The sequence below is a fragment of the Pipistrellus hanaki genome (assembly GCF_964339955.1).
Source record: "Pipistrellus hanaki genome assembly, chromosome: 6".
NCBI classification, from domain to species: domain Eukaryota; kingdom Metazoa; phylum Chordata; class Mammalia; order Chiroptera; family Vespertilionidae; genus Pipistrellus; species Pipistrellus hanaki.
In genome coordinates, this window is record NC_140508.1 from 6,487,661 (window position 1) to 6,513,739 (window position 26,079).

At 63.3% G+C, this 26,079-nt stretch overlaps 1 protein-coding gene across 1 annotated transcript in view; it reads left to right on the forward strand.

Moving 5' to 3' along the window:
• The window catches only part of MYT1 (myelin transcription factor 1), a 50,912-nt gene extending 24,884 nt beyond the window's left edge, over nt 1-26,028 (forward strand). The window contains exons 5-23 of the mRNA XM_084887279.1: nt 1,840-1,902; nt 2,308-2,555; nt 3,355-4,185; nt 5,497-5,631; nt 6,176-6,266; nt 6,514-6,627; nt 7,365-7,579; nt 8,859-8,983; nt 9,510-9,761; nt 11,806-11,960; nt 12,673-12,735; nt 12,836-12,904; nt 16,601-16,663; nt 16,874-16,957; nt 19,843-20,061; nt 21,231-21,322; nt 21,870-21,973; nt 24,103-24,246; nt 24,473-26,028. Of these exons, the coding sequence (XP_084743405.1) occupies nt 1,840-1,902; nt 2,308-2,555; nt 3,355-4,185; nt 5,497-5,631; nt 6,176-6,266; nt 6,514-6,627; nt 7,365-7,579; nt 8,859-8,983; nt 9,510-9,761; nt 11,806-11,960; nt 12,673-12,735; nt 12,836-12,904; nt 16,601-16,663; nt 16,874-16,957; nt 19,843-20,061; nt 21,231-21,322; nt 21,870-21,973; nt 24,103-24,246; nt 24,473-24,613 (3,208 nt within the window). The 3' untranslated portion in view covers nt 24,614-26,028. The remainder of the gene's footprint in view (nt 1-1,839; nt 1,903-2,307; nt 2,556-3,354; nt 4,186-5,496; nt 5,632-6,175; nt 6,267-6,513; nt 6,628-7,364; nt 7,580-8,858; nt 8,984-9,509; nt 9,762-11,805; nt 11,961-12,672; nt 12,736-12,835; nt 12,905-16,600; nt 16,664-16,873; nt 16,958-19,842; nt 20,062-21,230; nt 21,323-21,869; nt 21,974-24,102; nt 24,247-24,472) is intronic.
• Nucleotides 26,029-26,079: the final 51 nt, after the last annotated feature.

Here is a 26,079-nt window from a genome sequence, read left to right on the forward strand (position 1 = left end):
AGCAGTGGGAACTCCCGCCCCCAGCGGACAGGGCCGTCCTGGAGGGACGCCGCTGTGGGTGCTGACACGGGAGCTGTGTGTGCGGTCAGAGAGCTCGGGCTCACTCTGTGGGGGCGGCTGTGGGCCCATCGCCCCGGAGCTCCGCCGCACCGGCACCCAGCTGTCCCTTCTCCGGCTCCAGGGTGGCCCTGGCGTCCGGGCGGTAGCACGGGGCTGTGGGGGCTGAGCTGCCGGAGGCTGGGACAGGTGGGGCGCAGCCTCGGGTTTGAGTGTCGGTGAGAACATGTGGTCCGCGGGAGGTGACAGACACTCTCCTGCGGTTCAGTCCAGGCCCATCTGCTGCCACGCACGCTGTTCGTGCTGAGACCTGGGGAGCGGTCTCCAGGTCCGCCCGGTGCTCCCACGCCAGGCCCTCCGGCGCGGCCCTCGCCAGCCGCACAGCCTCCTCTGAGCGCGGGCGGAGGTGTCTCAGGGCAGGTGACGTGGGGGCAGCGCCAGTGCCCCAGGCCTCCAGGGCAGCTGCCACCTAATTGCCCGATTAACTCAGCGATTACTCGACTAATTGGGACCTCAGCTTCCAAGCCCAGTAACAAGGAGCTTTTGTGGAGAGCCTCAGAGGGTGGGGCACAGCCTGCCACCGCCAGCCGGACAGGCCGCTCTGCCTGCAAAGGAGGCCCGCAGTGACAGGCATGTCTCCCCCACCGCCCTCCCCCGCTCCTTCCGGTCTTTCTAAATCAATGAAAACCAGCTGCTCCCCGAGGCCGCGGTGTGGGTGGGGCTTTGTCTCCACACTGTCCTGTGTCTCCCTGACCTGTCCCAGGTGTGGCCAGTCGGGCCCCAAGCTGTCTGCGCTCAGGCCAGTTAGACGTCCTTGGGGGTGTGTGGGCAGAGGTGCCCCTCTCCTGGCCCAGGAGCCTGCGCATGTCCTTTCCTTCTCGGAATGGGGAAGTCTGTTCAAGGCAGAGCGCAGGCCTCAGGGGGCTGCTCCTGTTGAAAATGAGGTCTTCTCCCCTTGGGCAGGGCACCTTGGGGTGACCCCTTCTAGGGGGAGCTCAGCCCCTCCTTTAAGTGACCTCTCCATCTTGCTGGGTACCAGTTTGCTGCTCTGTAAAATGGGGTGATAACAGCTCTTTAAAATCCTTAGTCTGTGATGTATCCAGCAGCCCATAGGTGCTCACTGCATGCCCCCCAGGCCCGACCCAGGGCACTGGAGAGGCTCCTGGGCAGCGGGTTCGGTGGCGTGGCCCACGCTCATGACCAGAAGTTCCAGGCACTTTCCCGTGGTTTGGTTCAGTGGGGAGACAGACGATGGTGAAGGGTCTCGCCTCCATTCACGTTCGTTCACCAGTCCTGAGGGAGCTGGGGGAGGCCCCCTACCACCCCCTTCCAGGTCTCATGGCAACTCCTGGGTCACCTGTCCTCCTGGCTTCACCACACCGTGTGGCCGCCACCGCTTCGTGCTCGCACCATCCTTCCTGCGGGCACGGGCTCAGTGCTGGTAAGGCCGCAGGCACAGCCTCAGCTCTACGGGCCCCTGTGGTGGCCAGGGCACCCCAGAGTCTGTGTGTGCCAGGGGCCAGCCGCAGGCCCGGTCCTGGGGGTGCCTCAGAGCCTGCACAACCGGGGCAGCGTGGCTGCTGAAAGCCTGGTCCTCGGAGAGGGAGAGCTTCCGGGAGCTGCGCCCCGAGCCCTGCCTCCGCACGGACACACTCCGACAGGCACTTACGTGGGGAGCGATTCCATTAGTTTTTGCCAACTGGAAGCTTGGAGACAATCTTCCGCCCCCGGGGAGATCCGAGCTGGGCCCTCCCCCAGCGACCGCTCTGCTTGCCTCCCCAGCTGCCCCACGCCGGGATGCTCGGGCTCAGGGCACACCCGTGGCAAGTACTCCAGGCACCGGAGGTAAGGAGGCCCGTGGCCTCACCTTGGTTCCTGGGAAGGAGGGTGGGCTGCTGGGATGCTGTAGCACATCCACCGCTCTGAGCCTTCTGTGGATCTAGAACCTTCCATGTCTGTCCACGGTGCTGATCCGGTGTCCTCCCACGCCACCTTACGGAGGGGCTGTCCCAGCTGAGGCGAAGCGCTGGGGCTGCGGCGGGGCTGCTGGGAGGCCGCAGGGCTCTGCCGGGGATCCTGGGGCGGACCGGGCCCACGGGGCTGGCTCAGGTCACCCCGGGGCTCCATGCGACCCCGCCAGCCAATCTGGTGCCGCAAGCAGCCGGAGGGGATGTGATGGCAAGGGAAACAGGGTGAAGGGCAGCGGGCAGGGGGGCATGGTGGGTGCCACAGCCTGGCCCCTTCCTCCAGTTTGCAGAGCTGCCCTCTGGCCAAGAAGAGGAAGCTGGAGGGCCCCGAGGCCCAGCACCTGGCGTCCACACGGAAGTCACCCCCGCTGAAGCTGGCTCTGGGTGAGGGCTACGGCGTGGACAGCGACGGCAGCGAGGACGCCGAGGTGAAGGACGCCTCTGTGTCAGAGGAATCGGAAGGAGCTCTGGAGGAGGCCGAGGCCGAGATGTCAGGACAGGAGGAGGCGCGGCACCCCCCGCCAGCTGAAGGTGCCTTGTTCTTTCTGCCCCGAATCAAGGCGCCCAGTGTGTGCCGGGAGCCGCGGCTGGGCCGGGAGTGCCCTGCCAAGAAAGCCCTTCCTGAGAACAAGGGCACCCTGTCCCGGGGCGGCTTCCGCGGGCCGCGCTGCGCTGTGTGAGCGCTGTGTGAGACGGGTGTGTGTCTGCACGGGGAGCCTGACACCCCGGCAGCTGTGTGGCCTTGGGAGGGAGGCCTGGGGCTGCTCGGCGCTTGGTGAGATGGAGGAGGATTGAGGGGACCTGTTTGCACCGGCTTCGCCTGGGACACCCCGCCGTTGGCTAAAGCTGGTGTGATGGACCAAGGTCCAAGCCCCCTCGCACCCCAAGCTCCTGGGTCTGAGGTGGTTGGCTAACTTGTTGCCGGCCCTGCAGGGCCCCCGCACCTGCCTCCGTCCGGAGCTGCGGCTGCGCCTCAGGGTGCTCCATCCCTTGGAGCCCGGGCGCAGGGCCGGCGCGGAGAGTACCCCACACCCTAGTCACTGCCCTGAAAGCATTTAAATTCGGGCCCTTTAAAAAGTATAAATTTGTCTATTACTTTTCAATTTTGAAACAATTTTTAAAAATCTGATGTATTCTTTGAGCTCTGTTTTGTGAGGTGACTTAGAAAATACCACATGGCGTTCCCGTCTGCCCCTAAGAAAGCTCACTGGCCTGAGGTCCGGGCCGTGGCAGTGATGCAAATGACCTCATGATGCCCACTGCTGGGCGGGGACAGGCCTGGACGCCGCCTCCCGTGGCCCCTTCATGTGGCTTTTCTGCTCTTGTGCAGGAAGGAGCCCCGTCCAGTCTCATTTCGGCTCCACTCCCATCGGCACCGCCACGGGCTCCTCCAAAGGCAGCTACAGCAGCTTCCAGGAGGTCATTGCCACTTCCCTCCTAGACCTGGGCCACGTCTCCAAGGAGCTCCTGGTCAGAGAGGGCTCCAGCCAGCAGGCCGCGCCGGGCCCCGGGGTCCTGCACCTGGTGCAGGAGGAAGCGGAAGGAGGGGCTGCCGGCGAAGGAGGGGAGAAGGAGGTGTTTATCCAGCCCGAGGACATCGAGGAGGTCATTGAGGTCACCAGTGAGTGCACTCGGGGGCCTGGGCCCCAGTTCCCGGAGGGCGTGGCCAGCGGGGAGCTCTGCCAGCAGACAGTCTCTGAGGGCCAAGAGGAGAAAGAGGAGGGGGAAGCTGAAGAAGAGGAGGAAGAGGAAGAAGAGGAGGAGGAGGAGGAGGAGGAGGAGGAGGAGGAGACCGAGGACGGGGAGGATGAAGAGGACGAGGAGGTCACTCCTGATGTGACCTGCCGGGAGAGCACCCCTCGTGCCCCCCCAGAACAGGCCCCTGAGCCCCCCTGCCGCAAGCCAGAGTCCTCGGTCCTGGTGGAGCTGCGGTCTGAGGACGGCAAGGATGAGGACTCCAACTCCCAGAAGTCCGCAGTCACGGACGAGTCCGAGATGCACGACGTGATGACACGGGGGAACCTGGGCCTCCTGGAGCAGGCCATCGCCCTGAAAGCCGAGCAGGTGCGGGCGGCGTGCGAGCCCGCAGAGCTGGGCCTGGGCGAGCCGGCGAAGGTGGCCAGGCCTCTGGATGCGGTGCGGAAGACCTACTGCAGCAAAGGTAGGGGTGGTGCGGACCTACACGCCCCCCCCACCCCCCGCCGGGGATGCCAGGTGTGCAGGTAGCCCAGGCAGCGTAGCCAAGGGGCAAAGGTCAGAGGCCACAGAGTGAAGCATGGAGCTGAGGACGGCTCACGCTGCGCACACGGGGCCACCAGAGAGCAGCGCTGAGCGGAGGCACCAGCTGAGCGGAGGGGAGGAACAGTGACCCATCTCAGTGGCTCAGCCTCAGCCTGGGAGCCACGGGGTGGGAGGGACTTGTAGGTCATGGGGCCACCTCGCTTGTGGAGACACAGGGCCATGCTTTCTGGAGACGATCGCGCCTGTGGGACGGCACAGGGGCATAGCCGAGGGAACACAGATGGGGACGTTATTTCAACCCGAGGAGAGCTGTCAGGGGAGACCCTTTGGGGGTGGCAGTCTGGGAGACAGCAGTTTGGGGCTCCTAGTCAGGCCAGCACAGGCTCCTGCGCAGGCCTGGAGGGGACGTGGACCCGAGGAGGTCCGAGTGAAGGTGACATGGACTTCGGGGTGGTGTAGGGTGCCAGTCCGAGGGCGGCCGTGGGGTCCGCAGTGCAGTGGGAGAGGGGCTACAGGGAGTGACAGCTCAGGCCCAGGTGCTCAGGGGCTCATACTGGGCGGTAGGGGACTCAGATGCAGCGCCTGCCTTCAGGGCTAAAGTTGAGGGCAGGGTCCCAGGGGACAGACCCAGAAGGCTGGTGCCAGGCTGTGCGAGGCCTCCCTGTGAGCGAGGCTATGGCCTCTTAGCTTCCCCCAGAGGGACCGCTCTGCCCAGGAGCTTCTCCAGATTCTGACAGGAGTCCACTTTGGGCCTCCACACGTATGAGTGACTCTCCAGCCTTGCAGAGAGCAGATGAGGCTGGCGATTGAGACTTGAGCTTAAATTTCCACCCCCACACTTAGTAGGCATGTCATTTGGGTGAGTTTCTTAACTTCTCTGTCCTCCTCATTTTGTCACAAACAAATGGCCAGTCCTGGTGGGGACCTTTCTCTGCAGAGGCGGACCCTGAGGGTGGGGCTCTGGGGGGTGTGCCCTCACCGAAGCCGGGGGCAGAGGGTCCCTCAGCCCCGGTGCAGCTGCTCTTGGGTGCCCGGCCAGTCTTTGGGCTTCTCGGCCTGTGGGCAGATGCACGTGTGTCTCTGGAGTTGCCTCACTGTGCAGCCCTGGTCCTTCTAGGGCTGTGGGCAGACTGGCCATCTCCTCCTGCACGCCAGAGAGAAGGATCAGCTGTCCTCACCACCCAGCTCGCAGCTTCCTGGGCACCTTCTGACCGGCGTGTTGTGTGTTTAGATTCCTCCAGAGCAGAGAAACGTGAGATCAAGTGCCCCACCCCGGGCTGTGACGGCACCGGGCACGTGACGGGGCTGTACCCGCACCACCGCAGCCTGTCCGGATGCCCCCACAAGGACAGGATCCCTCCAGAGAGTGAGTAGCTCCGCAGAACTCAGGACACAGCTGGTTTTGGATGGTGTCTAAGTGGCCACTTGGGCCCTGTCGCTTGGATTGGCTCAGTCCAGATGCCCGTACGAGAGCCCTATGAGGCTGGGGACATGGAGCATGCCCCGTGGTACATCTTGAGAAGGCAGCTTGGGTCAGGGCCCCCTGAAGATGGGCATGGGAGGCACAGCTGAGGGAAATGAAGCGCACGCGCGCGCACACACACACACACACACACACACCCACCCTCGGGCAGGGGCTGCGTCTGCATCCTGAGGGCTCGGGCGGTAACTGAAACGGAGGCTGACAGGACCCAGTCACACTGCACGGCTGGGGGTTTCCAAGCTGAGTTGTTTCTGCCCCGGGGGCAGGGGGCGGGGGTGGGGAGGTGGGGGCGTGCCCCGACTTGGCTGAGACTTGGGGACTGGAACTGCCCTGGACCATGGCTCGAGGTGCAGTGTGCCTGCGCTGTGAGCTGCAGCCTCCGGGGGACTCCTGCCTCAGGGCTGTGCTCACAAGCCTTCTCTTGCAGTCTTGGCCATGCACGAGAACGTGCTCAAGTGCCCCACCCCCGGCTGCACGGGCCAGGGCCACGTGAACAGCAACCGGAACACACACAGAAGGTACTTGCCCAGCTGGGCGTGGTGGGGCGGGTGGGGCGCAGGGCTGTGGTGGCCCCTTAGTGTCACTGGGTTAGAATCTCCCCAAACAAACCACCTGAGCAGCGGGTGCTCTGACGCTCGAGCCCAGAGCAGAGGAGGCCAACTCTGGCAGAGTGACAGCCCCAGGCCCCGCAGGCTTCTGCCGCGTCCCGGGCCAGCGGCCAGGGCCCAGAGGAGAGCCTCAGCTGTCCCCCTTGTCCTTCTCTAGTTTGTCTGGGTGTCCCATTGCTGCTGCAGAAAAGTTAGCCAAATCTCACGAGAAGCAACAGCCGCAGGCAGGAGATCCTTCCAAGTTGGACTCCAACTCAGAGCGGATTCTCAGGCGAGTGCAGGCACTGAAGGGGCTGCCTGCGGGCCGCACGGCCTGTGGGTGTGGGTGTGGGTGTGGGTGTGTGCCTCCAGTAGCATGGAGCTGGAGGGCAGTTTCAGGGTGCACGGGCTCTCTGGCCTGCTGCAGAGGCGGGGAGGGTGGGGGGCGGCTCCTTGGTCCTGAGTGGTTGACAGTCCCCTCCTGGTGGTCTTCCTGCCCGGCCCCTGAGCTCTCTGGGCTGGTCTTCATGCCGCCTCTCATGCATTCAAACATCTGCCTTCTCCCAAGAGCTTCAATAACAAAGAAACGGCAAGCCCGTCGCGGCCTTCCCACGCCTGCCCCGTCCCTGCCCAGTCCTTCAAGGGCCATCTCAGTCGCCCCTGCCCGTGAAGAGCTGCGCCGGGCCAGTCGTGAGGGTCCTGCTTGAGGTTCTCAGACATCTGCTGCAGACTTCCTCCCTGGGCCCATAGCCCCGCGAGGCTGCCCTGGGCGGCCCGCAGCCAAGGGCTCCCTCGCATGTTGCTGAGCTGTTTGAAACCTACTCTCCTGAGGTCGCAGGCCCTGCCACCTCTGGCTAATGCTGTCTGCAAGGGGTCAGGCCGTCTTCCTCACCCAGACCAGGCCCCGGGCAACTGTTAGTGGTGGGACATGGGGGGGGGGGGCTCTGAGGGTCCCTGACAGGCTGGGGGATGAGTAGCACTGGATTCCTGGGTCCTGCCCTCACGGTCTGCATCTGTCCCGCACCCCAGACCCATGTGCTTCGTGAAGCAGCTCGAGGTCCCTCCGTATGGAAGCTACCGGCCCAGTGTGGCCCCTTCCACGCCCAGGGCCAACCTGGCCAAGGAGCTGGAGAAGTTCTCCAAGGTCACCTTTGACTACGCAAGTTTTGATGCTCAGGTTTTTGGCAAACGCATGCTTGCCCCAAAGATTCAGACCAGCGAAACCTCACCTAAAGCCTTTAAATGTAAGTTGGGGAGCATTGCTCCTGGGAGGTGTAGAGTGAGGAGCAGTGGAGGGATCCGGCCAGGAGGGCGTCTGCCCTGGGGCTGATGGGGCAGACCCAGGGCTCAGTGTCCCAGGGTCCACCTCCTTTTCACCGTCAGACTCCCCGCTCTGAAACTAAACCAAGCCCTTTGTGGGGCGTGTGTGTCGAAAGGTGTGAGAAGGACGTCGCTGCTGTGGCTACCCTGAGAGGACCCCTCTTCTGGCCACCCGCTCCCAGCCTGTTCGTTCCCAGAGCGAGGCAGGGTGTGTGCGAGTGTGCGAGTGTGTGCACATGTGTGGGTGCATTGGTGTGCATGCATGTGTGTGTATGTCCAGGGCGGGTCAGACAACTGCTGTGTTGAGCCTGGCACCTGACAGGAGCCATTTCCCTTCCTGCTGGGGCAGCCCGGTGGATGCAAGGTGCTCTTTGTGACAGTAAGCAGCGCAGTCTCTGGTGTTTGTAAATGAACACGGACCTTCGGGAGCACCCTGCCTGCCCTTGGACTCACCACACTGCTTGCCAGCCCTGAGCCCGGAGGGGCATTGGAAGTGGAGAAGCGCCCGTGGCCGGCATGGAACTGGCCTCTGCGGAGGAACTGGCCCCGGGTGCAGCAGTTAACAACGAAGATGCCGATCGAGACGCGTCCTGGAGCTCAGGGCAGCCCGCCTCACACAACACCAGCGCCACGCGCCCCGCGAGCCGGAAGCCGTGATCGCTCAGACACCTCAGGCCTGAGAGCACCATTACTAGGAAAGACGCCATCTGTGCCTGATGTTTGTGCGGACGTTCACGCTGCTTTACCAAAGCGGGGACGATTATGGACACACCCCACCAGCCTTTGGGATGATTAACATCATAGACCCGCCTGGTGGCATCCAGACAGCCGTCCTGTTGGCAGAACTCTTTCGTCTTGTGAGAGTCACTCACCAACGGGCAACTTGTGTTTTTTTTTAAATATCAGGGATGCTGGAATGTCTTTGAGGGTTTTATTTTTTCTGCACACATTTTGGTCAAGCCAGATACAGCCTCCTCAGCCCCAAAGGGAGGGCAACGGGAGCTGGTGTGGGCACCTGTGCGCAGTCTGAACGGCCCTGCCCGACCCCTTCCCCGCAGCTCTGCCCTGCGCCCCCACCCTCCCGCCCGTGTGCTCCTGTGCGCCACCTGCTGCCCAGGCTGTACGTGGTGGTGTTCCCGCTGTGCCGCCAAACCTCCCCCACGGCCGGCTCCCCACAGCGCCTGCTCCCCACCCTCTCTGCAGGCTTCGACTACGCCCACGACGCCGAGGCTGCGCACATGGCCGCCACCGCCATCCTGAACCTCTCCACACGCTGCTGGGAAAGGCCCGAGAACCTCAGCACGAGGCCACAGGAAGCGCCTGGCAAGGTCGGTGTGTCCCCTGCGGGCCCTTTCGGAGGCAGATGTCGCGCGGAGGAATCTGCAGGCAGGGCTATCTGTCCATCGGGGCGGGGGCCGCTTTCTCCCTCTCCCTCCGCTGTGGCTCCTGGTGAGCAGAGCTCGGACGGTGCCCTCTGAGAGCTCTGTGTGCCGAGCCCACAGAGGGACCGCCCGGGCGTTCCAGCGAGCCTCCTTGAGGCTGAGGGCCAGACACACATGTTCTCTCATATCTCTGGAGTCTATCATGCACACGTATGTTCCCTCGTGTCTCCCTGAGACTGAGGGTCATGCACATGTTCTCAGCTGACCGTGCTCATGCCCTCAGGGCCCGGTCTGTGGCCCAGGGAGACTGAAGGAGGGCGGTCACATGTCCTCCACCTGGGCCTCAGGCCTCGTCTCTCGGAGGCCCTTCTTTCTGTCTGGCTATTTCCTTCCGGGGAAGTGGGTCTGGGCACTGCAGCGCCGCCGTGGGGCGGGTGTGGGGTCAGGACGCAGACGCCCCTTTGCGTTGTAGGCGGTGGCCATCGAGGTGGATGAGCACGGGACGCTGGACCTGAGCATGCGCAGGCACCGCAGGCGGGAGGGCACGGTCCCCGGCGGCGGCCCCGGGGCGAAGGCTGCCGAGGCCTCCCAGCACCAGAGCAGCACCAGAGCCCCCGGCAGCTCCGCGGCGCCCCAGTCCAGCCAGGCCTCCCACCAGGATGAATGGGACCGGCCTCTGGACTACACCAAGCCCAGCCGCCAGCGAGAGGAGGAGCCTGAGGAGGTGGGTGCGCGGCCTGAGGGGGCCCGTCCCTTCGCACCGGTTCTGCTCTCGGCAGCGAGGACTCGGCCGCCTCCGGCGGGGTTCTGCCAGTGCGAGCGCGAGGTCTCCTTGCCTCTAAGCCACGGTGGGGCCTTGGAGAGTCGGAGAGAGGGGCTGCTTTCAGAGCTCCTTGGTTTTGGGGCTTCCCACCAACCTGCTTCCCCCACGAGAAAAACACCTGAACCCTAGCCGCAGCCCTGGGCTCTCCAGGCCACCGGGCCCGTGGACAGAGGCGGGAGAGAACTGGCCCCAGAGCCCCCAGACAAGCACCGCCTGGTGAAGAGCAAAGAGCTGGCGCCTGTGCCGGACGTGTCTGGCCGGGCGGGCAGTCCCTGCCCAGTCGCTCCCCCAAGCTGAGATCTGGCTGGTGGAGGGCTTTCCCCAAGAGCTGTGCGTCCCGGACAACAGAGCCCAGCTCTGTGGGCCGCACCGCCCTGGCAGCTCTTCCGTGTGGGCAGGTCCCCGCCAGCCCCTCACCGCGGAGGGCAGGGCAGGTCACTGTGAGGAGGAGGTGGCAGGGAGACCTCTCGTCTGAGCACTGTCCCCTCCGGGGTCCCGCCTTGCTGGGGAGCCAGGCTCCCTCTACATGTGTCACATGCACCCCGACTTTACAGAGAGCAGACGTGCCCCAGGCTGAGGTCACACGACTGTCATTTGGTGTCTGGCACCGAGGAGGGTTGCCTCTGAGACAGCCCCCGTGGGGGGAGGCTGCCAAGACCCGCCCACCTGGGCTGTGCTCCCACCTCCTCCCTGATTGGCAGGCCCGTCTTTAGTTGGGACCTCCTTGTGGGGGCTGCAGTGCAGGTGGGGCCTCTGCCTCTGTGTCGTCCTTGTTCCTGTCTCGTCCCCAGGACTTATCTGGCCTCTGCCCCTCCCGCCCCCCCCCCCCCCCCCCGCGACTTTGTCCCTAGTGGCCCCTTTGTCTCCTCCCCTGACCCTTCCTCAGCCCTCCTCAGGCTGACCCCCATCCCTGGGCGGTGCCCTTCTCTCCGAGCATCCTCGTCCCCTCCCAGGACTGACCGTCATCGATGGGGTGGCCCGGAGGCCCCACCCCAAGTTCCCGCCACTGAAGCCTGCTCCCACTCTCTGCCCTGCAGCCAGCAGCGCCTCCAGGCAGAAGCCTCAGCTCAGCCCTGTCCCTTCCTCTCCCCAGCTGTCTCTCGCAGGCACGCAACACCCCCCGAGCCAGGCCTTCCCTGTCCCTGCCCCACCACCTGCCTCCCAGCACAGACGCTCCTTCCAGCGGCACTGCCCCATTCCCTGCTCGGCGCTTCTGGGAGCCTGTCCACGCCGAAGGGCAGCTTTTCTAAAATTAAGCTTATTGGGGAGACATTGGTCAACAGCTTGCAACTCAGCCAGGCGAGTGAGTCAGTGACAGGACAAGACCTCGAGCAGCCTCCCATGGCTGGTGCTCCAGGCGGGTCCTCCTTTGGCCCCCGAAGGCCTGTGCGGGGCTCCCCTGAGCTCCATTTCCAAAGGGGCAGCTCAGCCCCAAGAGGCTGAACATTGCAGGGACACAGCAGGGACCAGTGCGAGGCGTGCGTGGGCCGCCTTCGGGAGCGCCGGCTGTGGTGCAGGCATTGCGGGGGCGCCAAGGCCAGCTGGCCGCATGTCAGGGTGATCGATCTGTTGCGCTCTGGAGTGGTTACTCCTGTGCCACCTCATCGTCACAGCCTCTCCACCAAGACGGTCTGGCGCCCGCTGTGCTGGGCGCCCCTCGGAAGGGTGGCGAGGTGTGCGTTCAGGAGGCGGCTCAGTGGCCGCGGGTACGCGGAGGGTGCCAGCGTCTCCTGTTGCCAGGCAGCTCTGGCCGAGGTCGAGGGGCACCAGCCCCTCGGGGTGCTGTCTTCTGTGTCCGTTGGGGGTGCTCTTCTCCCTTATCTGGAGGATGGGAGACTCCAGGACGCGCCTCGGTGGCCACTGCTCTGAAGGGTCCTCTCCCTCAGCCCTGGGCGGGCGCCTGGCCCGCCAGCGGTTAAAACCTCTCCCTGCTGGTCTTTTGCAGTCAGAGCCAGCAGCCCATTCTTTTGCTTCTTCTGAAGCAGATGACCAGGAAGTGTCTGAAGAGAATTTTGAGGAGCGGAAGTACCCTGGGGATGTCACCCTGACCAACTTTAAGCTGAAGTTTCTCTCCAAGGACATAAAGAAGGAGCTGCTCACGTAAGTCTCACCTGGGGAACCTCAGTGTGGACTGGAGTGCAGCTGGGCCGGGCTGGGAGGTCGGACCGCTCTGTCTGGCCTTCCGCTGCCCTCTACGCAGGGGGGCCTTGACCAGGCACTGCGCTGGCTCTCACGTGGTCCTCGAACGCGACAGAATGAGAAAGAGGCCCTGTTCTCCCCATGCACCAGGCCGGGGCCGAGGGAAGCCGCGGCCAGGCCTGACCACTGCCCTCAGCTCCGGAAGTGGACTGGCCCTCTGAGCTGGTCCTCAGGAACCAGGTGTCATCGGAGAGCAGGGAAGCTGCTGGGAGCTATTCATAGACAAATGAATCCACACCCTCCTGTGGGCCCGTGAGAGCCGGCTCTCAGAGCAGGGCGAGGCCGGCTCCTCTTCTGGTCCTGAGCCCCCTGCTCCGCAGCCGCTCCCCAACACGGCCAGCGTGGGCTCTGGCTGGCCCCTGTCCTCAGGGAAGGCCATGCTCTTCGGAAAGGAACCTCCTGTGTGTTCACGAGCACCCACACGTGTGCGGACTTTGCCTTGGTTCCCTTTCCCTCTGAGTCGAGTTCTCTGGCAGCTGCCGTCCGAGGCCGAGGCTGTGCGCTGAGGCCTGAGGGAGGTGTTGCCGGTGGTGACCCAGGCGGTGACCCAGATGGTGGCCCAGCAGGCTCGGGCAGGCCTCGCTCTCCTCTGACGCTCTCTTTCTTTGTCCAGCTGTCCCACCCCGGGCTGTGACGGCAGCGGCCACATCACCGGGAACTATGCCTCCCACCGCAGGTTCGTCCCCTCTCGGGCTGCCTGGCCGGGTGCTGCGTGGCGGGCCTCCCTCCTGTCCTGCTCTGCTCCCCTCTGGCTTACCCCCTCTCTTGTCTTTCAGCCTCTCTGGTTGCCCTCTTGCTGACAAGAGCCTCAGAAACCTCATGGCTGCCCATTCTGCTGACCTCAAGTATGTCTGCCCTCCTGGCCGTCCTCTCTCGGGTGGCTCCCTAGCTTTGCTGTCCCCTTCCATGAGGCTCCAGCCCAAACTGTAGGCTTCAGTCCCCGGCCTGCCGCCTGCAGGAAGGGGCAGAGAGGCAAGGCCGTGGAGGAGCCGATTCCGTGGCTGGGGCCGCTGTGCTTGTGTCTGCTGCTCTGAGGCTGCTGTCTGTCTGTCCCCACCCGCTGGGCTGCTGTAGGCTCCTGTGCTGTCCTGGGCCCTGCGAGGGCCCCTGGTGGCCTGACCTCTCCTGTGCTGAGGGCCCTGACGAGGGCCTGCATCCCCTGCACGTGGGTGGACCAGCCCAGAACAGCACTGCAGGCTGCTAAATGGAGTGCTGCTGCTGGTGCAAGAGAAAGCTCCTTCCCTCCCTCTCTGCAGCTCTCCAGCTGCTGGTCTTGGCCATGGTGTCCCAGATGTGCCTCTCCTCCTCCTCCTCCCTCTGTCTGCCGAGCTCATCCTCTTTCTGCTTCTGCTCCTTCCTTCCCCTAACACACAGCCTGGCAGACTCGGTGGCATCGGCACCTGCCCAGCAGCCTGCTCGATGCACCCAGAGGTTCCCAGGTCTCCGTGTCCTCTTGGCGTGGCCTGGGACTGGCCTTGCCTTTGTGTTCACGCCTTCAGTTGACCTGTGACAGGCTGGTCCTGGCTGAGCCAAGACGGGGAACGAGGTGTCCCTCTGGCCCCTGGGGTCACCCTTTGCGGCTGCTCCTCCCTCCAGGCCTCTGTGTTGGGAGGCCCTGGGTCCAGACAAGTTTCCCTGGCTGCTCCACGCGGGGCCAGACGGAGCGGGCCTGGTGCCGAGCTGCGAAGCTGCTGTGCCAAAGCTCCCAGGCCCTGAGCTGCCTAGACCCGGCAGGAGCTCCAGGCACCGAGCGCTCTGCCGCCGCGGGGAGCGCCTCCTGCCCCTTGCCGCAAGGAGCTCGTTCCCAGGGGCCCAGAGTCTTTCTGGGAGTGCCCGCTGGGACAGCGTTTCCTAAGGTGTGGTCATCTCCACTCCAGCCTGGGTCCAGCCCGGAAGCCCAGCGGAGCACGCAGCCCCACTGGGACCCTCTTCGCCCCCAGGCGCTCTCTCTGCCTCGCCCACGCTCCTTCCTCCTGTTTTCCAATTCAACTGCCTTTCTGGCCTGGGATTGGTTTTCATGGATTTCTGGTTTGAGGGCCTGAGTGATTTCAGAGCCATGACAACGTATGCTCAGGGCCACTGGATGGAAAACACCAGAAACGTGGCTTTGAGAGTGTTGCGTCCTTTTCAGACTAAAAGCCTGTGAAGAACTGTAACTGAGCTGGCTGGTGCTCAGTGGTTAGAACATTGGCCTGCAGACTGAAGGGTCCCAGGTTCTATTCCCCGTCAAGGGCAATATCTTGGTTGCAAGTTCCAGGGCTGGGAGGCAACCAATTAATGTGTCTCTCTCTCCCTCTCCCCATCCTCCCTCCCTACCCTTACACTCTCTCTAGAAATCAATGGAAAAAATACCCTTGGGTGAGGATTGAAAAAATGACTCTCACCCAGAACATATTTAGAAGCAGCACCAGCAGCTTCCTGTGTGCAACAAGCTCCCCAGCCTCGGGCGTGCTGCTGTCCAGAGCTTCCCCTCAGGGGCTCCGGGACGGGCGGGCTCTTTCCCTGGATCCTTCTCTCTCCCCCTGTCCAGTCCCGACCAGTGGCTGGGATGGTGACAGACACTCTGCCAACCCCTTGCAAAGGAGGCTCTTTCGGTGGCCTTCCTAGCGACGCCTGGGTGCAGTGAGTCTCGTACGATGTCATCTGTATTTTAATTAAATCCATTTGCTCTTCCTGTTCACGTGCCCCGGTGCGGTCAGAGTGGGACTTGGCTGCCCAGCACGCTCTGTGTGGGGAATTGGGGTGCAAAGGTGTGATGGGGGCTCTGCACAGGGTGGAGACAGGGATGGGGCTCAGGGGAGAGCCTGTGCGCCGCCACGCCCTCAGGCACAGGCTTCCTGCTGCCCAGGCAGCCCGCCCACAAGCAAGTGGTGGGAGGTCCCTGCAACTGGCCCTGTGGGTCCTCAGGGCCCCGAGGGGCTGGTGCCGGCTGATCCAGCCACACGACAGCACCCTCTCTGGGACACGACTCTGGGAAAGGCTGTGGAACTGGGTCTCAGTAAGGAGTGAGGACAGTCTCAGCGGCTGGGTCAGGTGTGCCTCAGCGGGACCCTGGGGTTGCTGGTCCCACCTGTGCTGGGCCTGGCAGGCACCACCCGCGTGTGCTCCTGCCCTAAATCAGATCCCACGGGGCTGCGCCTTGCAGGGCCCCTCCCCACCATCAGGAGCCGTCAAGGCTGAGGTCTCTGAGTCTCACTCGGGGGTGGAGGCAGAGGCCTGAGCAGCGCTCCGCCCTCCGCGCTGCACTTGCCTCGGGAGCACTCCCAGGCCCCTCGTTTGAGGAAGAGGCAGCAGGCGCTGCAGGGCTGGGCCTCAGCACGGAGTCATGTGAGGACCGTGTGCCTGAAGGACCCGAGCGGCTGGCGCCGGGCCTCAGGCAGTGCAGAGACATGGGGCAGCGCAGGCGTGCTGTGGAGGGCAAGGCTGCCTGGATGGCTGTGGGGGCGGCTCCTATTAAAATGCCCTTGTCCCAGACATGGTGGGTTGCAATGTGACCACATGTGACTGGACAGAAACCATCATAACCCCAATGGGGTTGGAGTTACCCCACAGCCTGGTCAGCGGGTGATTGACTGGTTGGTCGACTGCCATGCAGGGAGGCGTCTGATGTGTGGCCCTAATGTGGACAGCGATGAGGAGGGCCCCGGAAGTCCCGAGGGCAAGGAGAGGCCAGAGGAGGCCGGGCATGGAGCGCCCCGTCCGGGCCCACCTCGAGGGTTCCCATGGGGACAGGCAGCACCAGCTTCCTGTCCCGCCCCCAGTCCAGGCGCTGTGTGTGCTGAGGGGCACCAAAGAAGGGGTCGGCAGGCAAAGGCCTGTGTCCTGCTGCAGCGTAGTCACAGCCCCTCAGGCCACGTGGACGCTGGGTTCTGTGTGGGAGGCGAGGGGGGCAGTGGGAGTCCTGGGGGAATCGGTTCCCCCGTGCACACCACAGGCCTGCCGGTCCCCGCCCGGCCGGGGCACCCGCACGGCACCTGCAGAGCAGGCCCGCAGCCGCGGGCGCGCACGGTGCTCAGAGGTCATTTGGGAAAAGGCATTTAAGGGAGCCACGCTACAGTGGGATTTCTACCGTCTCTGCAATGCGTCTGCCACGCCCTGTGCGGGCAGAGCTGGTCCTGTGCCTGCTCCCCACCCCGCCCCGGGCGAGAACACGCCGCGCAGCGGCCCTGGGCCCGTGCGGTGGCGCTCACATGGCACAGCCTCCTTCAGGAAGCCCTCTCCTCCCAGTGACACCACGAGACAAGGTGCTAGGTGCTAGGCTTGCCTTCCTGGCCGCGTGTAGCGTGAAGGCCGGTGTGTGTTCTGGAGCCTTCTATTGCAGCCCCAAACCCTGCACGAGCTCAGGTTCGGAGCCAGCATCCCTGCTGAGGGGCTGTGCTCTCCTCTTGGCCTTCCTGGGACTCCGTGGGGGACTCACTGGCAAAGCAGTGAAGGCTGGAGGCCCCGTGGAAGGCTGGCCAAGATGGGCACCACCGACGGCGAGGCACCCGGGCGGGCGTCTTCACCGGCTCATCCCAGCTCCCTGTCCCTTTGCTTTGCAGGTGCCCCACCCCCGGCTGCGACGGCTCTGGCCACATCACAGGGAACTACGCTTCGCACCGCAGGTGAGCCTGCCACGCCAGGGGTGCCGGGCGGGCCTCTCTCAGGCGAAGGGGTGAAGGTCCAAGTAAGACGATAGCGGTGCTGGCAGCCAGGCTGGGCTGCCTCTGCCTCAGAGCTGGGCTCCTGGGGGCGATCCTGTGGGGCCTTCCGGGCTGTGACCCCGGGGCGAGGCGCTGCTGCTCTGGGACCACGGTTGTGTGTTTCCAAACCAGTTTGTCAGGCTGCCCTCGTGCCAAGAAGAGCGGAGCCAAGGTGACGCCGACGAAGGACGACAAGGAAGACCCCGAGCTGATGAAGTAAGTCAGGGCCTTGCCTGCAGAGAGGGGCTTTCCGGGATCCTCTCGATCCCCTTCCCACTAACACGCCAGGCAGTGGCAGCACCTGCTTGTACAGATGTTCTTGCCCCACGTATGTGGATGCCTGCGACGGCGTGAGCCCTGTACATGGTATCGGGACACACAGAGCCCAGCCATGGCTGAGAGGCGCACGCAGCGGAGGCCTCTGCCGTCTGTGGGGAAGGGTGGTGCAGGGCTGGGGAGGAGGCGATGGTTAGAAAGATGGCGGATCTTGCGGCCGGTCACGAGTGTGGGACTCACAGCCATGCGCGCTCACACATCTTCGTGGGGGCCGAGCGAGATCCTTGGAGTTCACCTGGGACCGGGGCCTGGCACGGCTGTGGGAGGAGGGGCAGCCTGTGCCTTGCGTGATCCAAGTCCCTGAAGCCCTTTCCGGCCTTCTCACTGGGGTGCTCGGCCCGTGCCTGGGTGCGTGTGCGCTGGTCCTGTGTCCCCCTCAGTGGGCTGGTGTCATTGCGCGGGGTCCCTCCCAGAAGGCCACCTGCCCACCCGAACCTCTACCAGCAGGTGGGGGCCAGGTCGCAGGGACAAACAGGGGCCCCGCCATGCAGCGCGCCCAGGACTTTGAGCGGTCATGTGGCAAAGCAAGAGTGGGCCCTCCTGGCAGCTGAGGAGTGGGAGGGAGTGGCCGGGGCCCCATGTGGCCGCACCTGGGCAGCGGGGCGGGCTGGGCCTCCGATCGCCAGGCTGATCCAAGCGGGGAGCAGGTCTGACTTGACTGTGTTGCCTGGTGGCCATTCTCGCCCCGGCTGAGGGAGCCACCCTGGTCAGCATCACGGCTTCCCAGGGGCCACAGCCTGTTGTGTAATAGGCTGAGACCTTTTTCTCCACTCACATTTCGAGGTAACAATGTAATGGAAGCTAAATCAAAGATGCAAAGCAGGCTTTTGTTGGAATGCTGCCTGCGGACTGCGAGGCTGGCCGTGTGCTTCCTCCTGAGGGCCTGGGGCTTGCCTGGTGCTGCTGGGGCGTGGGCGCACTTGCTGTCCTGGCCCATGGTTCACTCCAGCACCAGGCCGAGCAGGCTCCCTGGGAACGGCTCCTCTTCCCCGTGTGCTGTGAACTTTGTTTAAAAAAATAAAACAAACAGCAAGATTTCTGCAGCCGGCTGAGAAGGTGACTTTCAGAAACGCTCAACCTTCGGGGGGAGGGGGGCGGTGTGTTCCCATGCGGGCGTCCTGCTGCGGGACGGGGCGTCCTGGCATGCCCTCGCCGGGCCTCTGGACGGGCTGGCGAGGAGTCTCCCGCTATGGCAGGGCGGTGTCTGCTCCGCTTGAGGTTAAGTCCCGTTAGCACTTTGTGGGAATCCCTTTGGCCACAGCTGGGTAACTGGCCATCCAGGTCTGGGAGGCTCATGGGTCAGGGCGGGATGCCTCTGTCCTCGGCTACAGCGGCATCTGGGGTCCCCGCGGCCGTCACGCCTGCTCCAGCACGGGCTCTCGGGAGGGCGGAAGCACCGCGCCGGCACTCCACACGTTCATGGTCACCGGCAGCTGCGGAGACGGCCTGGTGGATGGGAAGAAGGGCCCCTCGTGCATGCAGTCGCTGCGGCAGGCTGCTCGGAGGGCCACCGAGACTGGGTCCCACCGCCCACGGGCCTTTGGGTCTTGTCATGTCGGGGCTTCATGGCACCGGGCCCAGGCCCCCTGCAGACGCCCTCAGCTGGGAGGTGTCCGGGTTTGGGGATGGGTGTAAAACGGAACCTCCCAACCCTCTGTGAGCCCTGGCAATGTGTCTGCTCTGAATTATGGGCTGAGGTGACCTTGGATGGGGTCAGCGGACACTCCGCAGGCCAAGGTCCATGGGGGTGGGATGACTAAGGAAAGGGAGCTGGCAGAGGGGGACAAACAAGGCCAGGAAATTGTGGCGGCTGCTCCTACCGAGGCCGGAGCCAGGAGCCCAGATGGCCTTTTCACTGGGCAGTGCACCCCCCCCCCCCCCCCCCCGGTGCTGCAGGAGCCCTGGGACAGCCTGGCCCTGACAGGGTTTCCTGCCCTGATTTCTCTGAGCCCAGGGGGCCTGTGCGGGCGGGTCTGCAGCACCAAGGGGTGGGGCAGCATCGCATTAGAGGAGGCTCGCTTGTTGGAGGGAGAAGATAGGACTGGGGAAGGAGCTTGTCCTCTGTCCCTGTTGGCCCCACAGCCCGGACCGGTGCTCGGAAGAAACAGCCCCTGAGGCCCCAGAACTCGCGGCCTCGCCCTGCTGTTTGTGACTGCAGGGGCGGGCAGGCCCTCTGAGCCCCCCTCAGGTCATGTCTCCTGTCCTGGGCGCTATGATTTCTGTAGGGACCCCCGCCTCTCCTTGAACAGCCTGAGCAAAGGGAAGGCCAGCACCAGGCTGGGTCCCTGTGGGGTCTGAGCCCGTTTCCATGGGGCTGTGGCCTCCATCTGTCCTTCCAGGCACACATTTCAGATGTGGCGAAGCTGGGACACCCATGGGCACCATGCCTCATTATGGGTGGTGTGGGGTGGCAGGCTCCTGCTGTCCCCAAGCTGCTGGGCTCAGGGTGCCCTCTGACCTCTGTGACTCCTCAGCCACTCGGGCCTGTGCGTGGTGCAGGCTCCCAGCTGGTGGTCTCTGGAAGGACCCAGCGGGCACCTCACTATTGGCAGCAGGTCTACCCGTAGGTGTGGATCCAGGACTCTGCGAGCCACCTTGGGGCCAGGGGGTCATGCTGGAGTCTGCCGGGGACCCTCTGGCTGGCGAGGGGCTGTGATCCCTGCTGCTGTCACCTCCCTGGGGCTGCGGCCATGGCGGGGCCGCGTGGGAGGGTCTCCGGGCCTTCCTCCAGCTCCCCTTGCTCACCTCGGAAACGTCTGTGCCAGGTGCCCAGTTCCAGGCTGCGTGGGGCTCGGCCACGTCAGCGGCAAGTATGCCTCCCACCGAAGCGCGTCGGGCTGCCCGCTGGCCGCCCGCAGGCAGAAGGAGGGCTCCCTCAACGGCCCCTCCTTCTGGAAGTCCCCGAGGAGCGAGGGGCCCACCTGCCCCACCCCGGGCTGCGACGGCTCGGGCCACGCCAACGGGGGCTTCCTCACGCACCGGAGGTAACCGCCCTGCCCTGGGAGCCTCGGGGGCCGGGGGCTGGCTGGGCTCAGGGGTGACGGGCGCTGTCTTGGGGGAAGATCGAGGTCAGGACTGGCAGCCTGGGAGGGCGAGAGGAAGCGTGTGGTCCGGGTGGTGCGCCTGCGGCCTGTCCTGAGGTGCCTGTCACCGCCTCCCTCCGCCTGCCCGGGTCCCTCTCGCCCCCGCTGCCAGCATCTCAGGAGCAGCGTTGGTTGCTACAGGCCCTGCCTTCCTGCTGGGCCTCTTTGAAGTTTGGGGCCAGGCCTTGCCTGTCTTGCAAAGAGGCCTGGTGACAAGACCCCTCCTCGTCCTGTCAGCAGTCCTGGGGGCTCCCCCACCCCGCCCCAGGGCGAGTGAACCTTCCTCTCCAGCCCACTCCTCTGTGCCGGGCGGTGGCTGGGTGCCACTACAGGGTCCTGTCTTCCTTCTTGTATTTCCCTCGTCGGTCCACCATGGGGTCGATTAACTCAGTGTTTTTCAACCTTTTTTGGGCAAAGGCACACTTGTTTCATGAAAAAAATCACGAGGCACACCACCATTAGAAAATGTTAAAAAATTTAACTCTGTGCCTACATTGACTATATATAAAGTAATTCTCTTGAATAGGAATCAAATAAACACAAAGAAAGTATTTTATAATTACTTTATTATGAAATATTAAGTAAACAAAATAGTGAAAAATTATAAAATTCTTGTCTTGTCTGCACCTACGGTGCCGCGGAACAGCGTTTGAAAAACGCTGGATTAACTCACTCACTCCACAAGCTCTCCGGGAGTCCACGGAGCACTAGGCTCTGGAGGGACAGCAGAGATGAGATTGCCGCTGGCCCTCCTGGAGGCGCCGTGGGCAGGGCGGGAGGGAAGATGGCTGCAAACAAACACGTGGAACGCCCGGAGCGGTCAGCTGTGTCCCCGCTGGGGAGGCGAAGCGGGGAGGGTGCTGAGGGCGGTGCCAGCTTCCCAGGACATCTGGGAGACAAGTCTTCAGGGCAGTGACTGGGGTCCTAGATGAGGAGGGAGGGAGCTGGGGGACTGTCCTGGGTGAGGGGGCAAAAGGTCATGAGCTAGAAAGTTCCACCAGGACCCTCCCAAGCCACCACTGGGACGGGTGACCTTGGGCTGGCTTTTGAGGTGTGACTTTTGCTTCCAGTCTGTCCGGCTGTCCCAGAGCAAGCTTTGCTGGAAAGAAGGGAAAACTCTCAGGGGATGATGTTCTTGGCACGAAGTTTAAGACTGGTGATGGTAAGGACGCCCCTCGGGCAGCGTCTGCGTGGGACCTTGGCACGGGGTGAGAGAGCCTTGGCGTGGGAGGGGGTAGGCATGCAGAACCCATCACGGTGGAGACAGACCCCTGGACCTGAGCCAATGGGAGCGGGGCCTGTGCCTGGGCCCCAGCACTCCAGCTCTGACCTGGGCAGTCATGAGTCCTGGCGTCAGAGCAGCCTGCTGGCCGCCCTGCGGGCTTATGGAGCAGAGAGCTCAGTCTCCGTGGAGAAGGCAGCTGAGGAAACTCAGTATCATCTGAAAACACTTCCATGTTGTTCTTGGCAATTAGTGCCTGTGGCCCAGGGCCAGGAGGCAGAGCACAGCCACAGCCAGTGCCCCAGACCAGCCTTCCCGGCACGGAATGTGGAGGTGAGCCCCTTACCAAAGAGCTCAGAAAGCAGGCCAGGCGCCTCTGCTTGGAAAGGGGCCCCAGTTCCATCCAGTGAGCAGACCTCTGCCACGCCCCCACTCGCTGGCCTGGGTGTGAGGCCGAGAGCCGCTACCAGGCTTTCTCTCCGGGCAGTGCTGGAGAACGACGAGGAGATCAAGCAGCTGAACCAGGAGATCCGAGACCTGAACGAGTCCAACTCAGAGATGGAGGCCGCCATGGTGCAGCTGCAGTCCCAGGTGGGTGGCTCCGCCCACCTGCCTCTGGCCCCCAATTCAACAAAGTCCTGTTGTCCTTGGTCCTTGGCCTCCTCTCTGAAGGGAGGAGAGCCGAGCCCCACCTCAGGGTCACTGCTGGGCTGGGCAGATGAGCGTGGTGCTCATGGCTGCCTCGGCCCGCTCTGCCAGTCAGCGTTGGTCCTTGGCGCTGGTGGGTGGTGGCCCCGGTAGAGTCAGTGCCGGGAGGAGCACACTAGTGTGGGCTGGAAGAGCCTGGACAGAGCTGGTCTCACGCCGCGTGGCCACAGGCTGGGCGCAGCGTCCTGTCCTTGTGGGCGGATACAGTGCAGCCAGCTCCACGGGTCGTCAGAGGAGCGTGTTTCTGCGAGAAAGCAGCGCTGCCGCCGCGCGGTGGCATTGCCAAGGACTCCACGGGTGTGCCACATCCCTCGGACTTCCCCCCAGTGAATGCTCGCGATCAGAAAAATAGCAGTAAGATCTCATCTTGAAAAGGAGACCGTGGCCTGCCCTCGGATGTTGAGCGGGCTGGCGCAGAGCTGGGCATACGGAGGTGGGCCACACAGAGTTGTGTGCCTGTGGCTGACGGGCCAAAGGGACGAGGAGGGGACCAGGCCCTGTCGGACTTGAGGGCAGTGAGGACGGCACAGAGATGGGGCTCCTGACCCGAGGCTGGCCCGTGACGCGTCTAACTCCTCTCCTTCCTCCCAAGCAAGGGCTCTGCGGGCCGCCGGTCACTCAGAGGCCATGCACACACAGCGCTGGCCGCAGGGCAGGGAGGGTTTGCTATGCCAGCGGCATCTTCCCCAGGTTCGTGGGCAATGGAAGAAGAGAGGCCTCAGGCCGTCTCTGGGCTCCAAGACACATCTTTGTGCCGTGTCTGTCTCGCCCTGGCCCTTGGCTTCTCAAAGACCGTGGGCCCTCTGGCATCAGTAACCAGCAGGTAGCACCTCTAATTTCTCTTCATTTGCCAACACCCATCTTTTTTGTTATTTATCCTCACCTGAGGGTATTTTTCCATTGAGCTCACCTGGGCTCCTTTCTCTTTTTTTTAGAATGGGTGGGCGAGAGGGAGGGAGAGAAACATTGATGTGAGAGAGACACATTGATTGGCTGCTTCCCAGCACGTCCTGACCAGGCCAGGGACCTTGCCTGCAACCGAGGGGCGTGCCCTTGACTGGGTCAAACCTGGGAGCCTTCAGTCCAAGGACCAACGCTCCACCACTGAGTCAAAGGCCAGGGCGCCACGCCCACCCACAGGAGCATGCTCAGCGTCCTGTAGGGAGGACTCCCTGCCCCCTCCAGGGTGTTTCCGCCGGTGCTGGGAGAGGCAGATGCCCAGCTCATCCTCAGTCCGAGCTGCCACCAGGTGCTGCTCAGGATGCTCCCAGCCACTGGTCACAGAGCCACCTGACTGGAGGAAAACAGCCCCTGACCCCTTCCCCCACAACGGTGTGTCACCACCGACACTGAACTTTCCGAGCCCAGGCTCCTGCGAAATCCAGTCAGGCAGGGGGTGCCCCCAAGCGTGTCTTCTCCAGGCCAGGCCTCAGGCAGGCTCCCCACCTTCCTGTGCTGGCCACACGCCTCTGCACGGCTGTGCAGGTGGCCTGAGCCACCCAGAGCAGACAGCACAGCCTGTGGCCGCCAGCCCAGGCACCGCTGTCTCTGGCATTCCACTGCAGAGCCAGGAGCCCCTTGGGCTCTGCCTGGGAGTCCCCTCTGGTTCCTGCTGGAAACCCTGGGCCCTGTCAGGGTGCCCGGAGAAGCCATCAGCCGCTCCCCTTGGTGATGGGCTGCCGGGACAGTGGTCCCCCCCCCCCCCCCCAGCAGCGTTAGACACATGGCTGGTCTTTGCGGGTGGAAACCAAAGGCAGCAGACACCCGCCGGGTGCAGATTGCCCATCACTGGCGAGGACCATGAAGCTGCCCAGGACTGAGCTCGCCTGGGCTCCTTCCTTTACCCCGAGGAGTAGCCCCCCACAAGCCATGGCCCACACTGCCCTGCTAGTCTCTGTGTGCCCTGCACCCAGGGACCAGGGCGCTGCCAGCCCCTCCCTGGGGCAGGGCCCTCCCTCGAGGCAGGAGATGGGCCAGGAGGACGTGAGGGCGCGGCTCCCGTCTCTGTGCAGATCTCCTCCATGGAGAAGAGCCTTCGGACCATCGAGCAGGAGAACAAGCTCATCGAGGAGCAGAACGAAGCCCTGTTCCTGGAGCTGTCGGGCCTGAGCCAGGCCCTCATCCAAAGTCTCGCCAACATCCGCCTTCCGCACATGGTGAGCAGCAGGCAGTGCTGAGGGCGCCGGGCGGGCTGCTGCCACATGCTCCTGGTCCCCCGAGTTGCTGGAGATCCACAGCCAGCCTCCGGGTGACGGAGCGGAGGGGCAGTGGGTGCTGGGTGGTGTGGCCTCGGCCCCTGCGGCTCCACAGCCTCTGAACCCCCGGGCTGCCACGGGCAGGGGCGCCACGGGCAGCACTTGCTAGCCTGGTTCTGTCCTCCAGGAGCCAATATGTGAACAGAATTTCGACGCCTACGTGAGCACCCTCACCAACATGTGCTCCAGCCGGGAGAGCTACCAGAACCCCGAGCACAGGGCCCTCCTGGAGAGCATCAAGCAGGCCGTGCGGGGCATCCAGGTCTAGGCCCCACCTGGACGGGGTGCCAGGACCCCGGCCGGGCTCCCTGTTTACCTTCCCGCACTGCCCTCCCAGAGGTCCCCGAGTCACAGTGACTTCTGGGGGCAGCCCCTCGCGGTGGATCAGAGGGGGGCCTGAGGTTGGGCTCCCTCCGATGCTGGTCAGGCCGAGGCCACAGCCTCCCTGAGTGAGGGCAGAGTGTGAAGTATTACAAAGGGGTTTATTTTTGTTTTCTGAAAATAATCTCAAGTTCAGCTCGAGGTCTCCAGTGGTTCTCAGGGAAGTTTTGGAGTTTGCGACCGCGGTGTCCCGAGTCTGTGGTGCTGGGTGGCCCGTGAGCCTGGGCCCAGCCGGCGTCGGCTCTGCGAGGCGTGTGGGAGTGTGTTTCTGTTTTCAGTTCATTCAGTTTTGTGTTGAGACGGAACAAAGCACCGCTCCGGAGGGTAAGTCAGGAGCAGCCTGCAGCCCCCCGTCAGCTCTGCACAGGCCTGGCTCAGGGCCGGGCCTGGACTCGGCGCCTGACCCCGGCCTAGCCTGTCACCGCAGGGTCAGCTCGGCTCGCCTGAGGGGCACAGTGTCTGTGAGGGCAGGGGACAAATTCTAATTGGACACACCAAGGTCTCACTCCTTGTTAGATCTAAAGATTTGGAAAAAGGTAAATTTTAATTTAATGTGTTAAAAACACAATGTTCCTACATGTAAATAGAGCCCAAATCAGTTGTGACTGCAATTCCAAGTTAGTATTTACAAGTAGAGAAATTGCTCTTTCTGGAAGAAATAAAAAAAGTAGTTAGTTTAATTATTCTGTAAATTATTTAAATTTGTCAAGATGTAAGTATTTATATTCACAACCTCTTTTATGTTAATGTTTGCTATTTATTTGACATTTTTATTTATTAATTTTATACTGTTTGAAGTAGACCCCCACATGCCAGGATACGATGAGAGAGAAATGAATGAAATCAAAGCAAAATTAACGATTTGACTATGAGGTAGGCCACACATACAGGAAACCTTGCTCTAACTTCTAGTTATAATTTTGATGCAATCAAATTATTTTTAATATATTTGTTATTTATTCTTTTAATGATGGAGTTAAAGGTGTTTGTGGCGGAGGAGCTGGTCCCACGGGAAGACGTGGTTCTCCCTCTCCTCGGTTCCTCTGCTGCAGGCCGGCCGCTCTGTGTTTGTGTTGGTGTGTGTAGCGCAGCTGTGTGTCGTGCGATGTCCGTGTGCAGATCGCGATGGCGAGTCCTGTCTCCGGGGTGCTGGCCATGGCGCCGAGCAGTCACCCGCCCACTGGCCTCGCTCCCTGAGCTCATACTGTGACCCTCCTTCCTCAGGAAACGCGTGGAGCCCGCAGCACAGCCTTCCCGGTGTGCTGCCGGGGATTTCCTAATAAAAGCCCACTCTGACTGTGAGGGGAGTGTGTGTGTGCGCGCTGCCCCTGTGCCTGTGCCGTCACCTCCGCG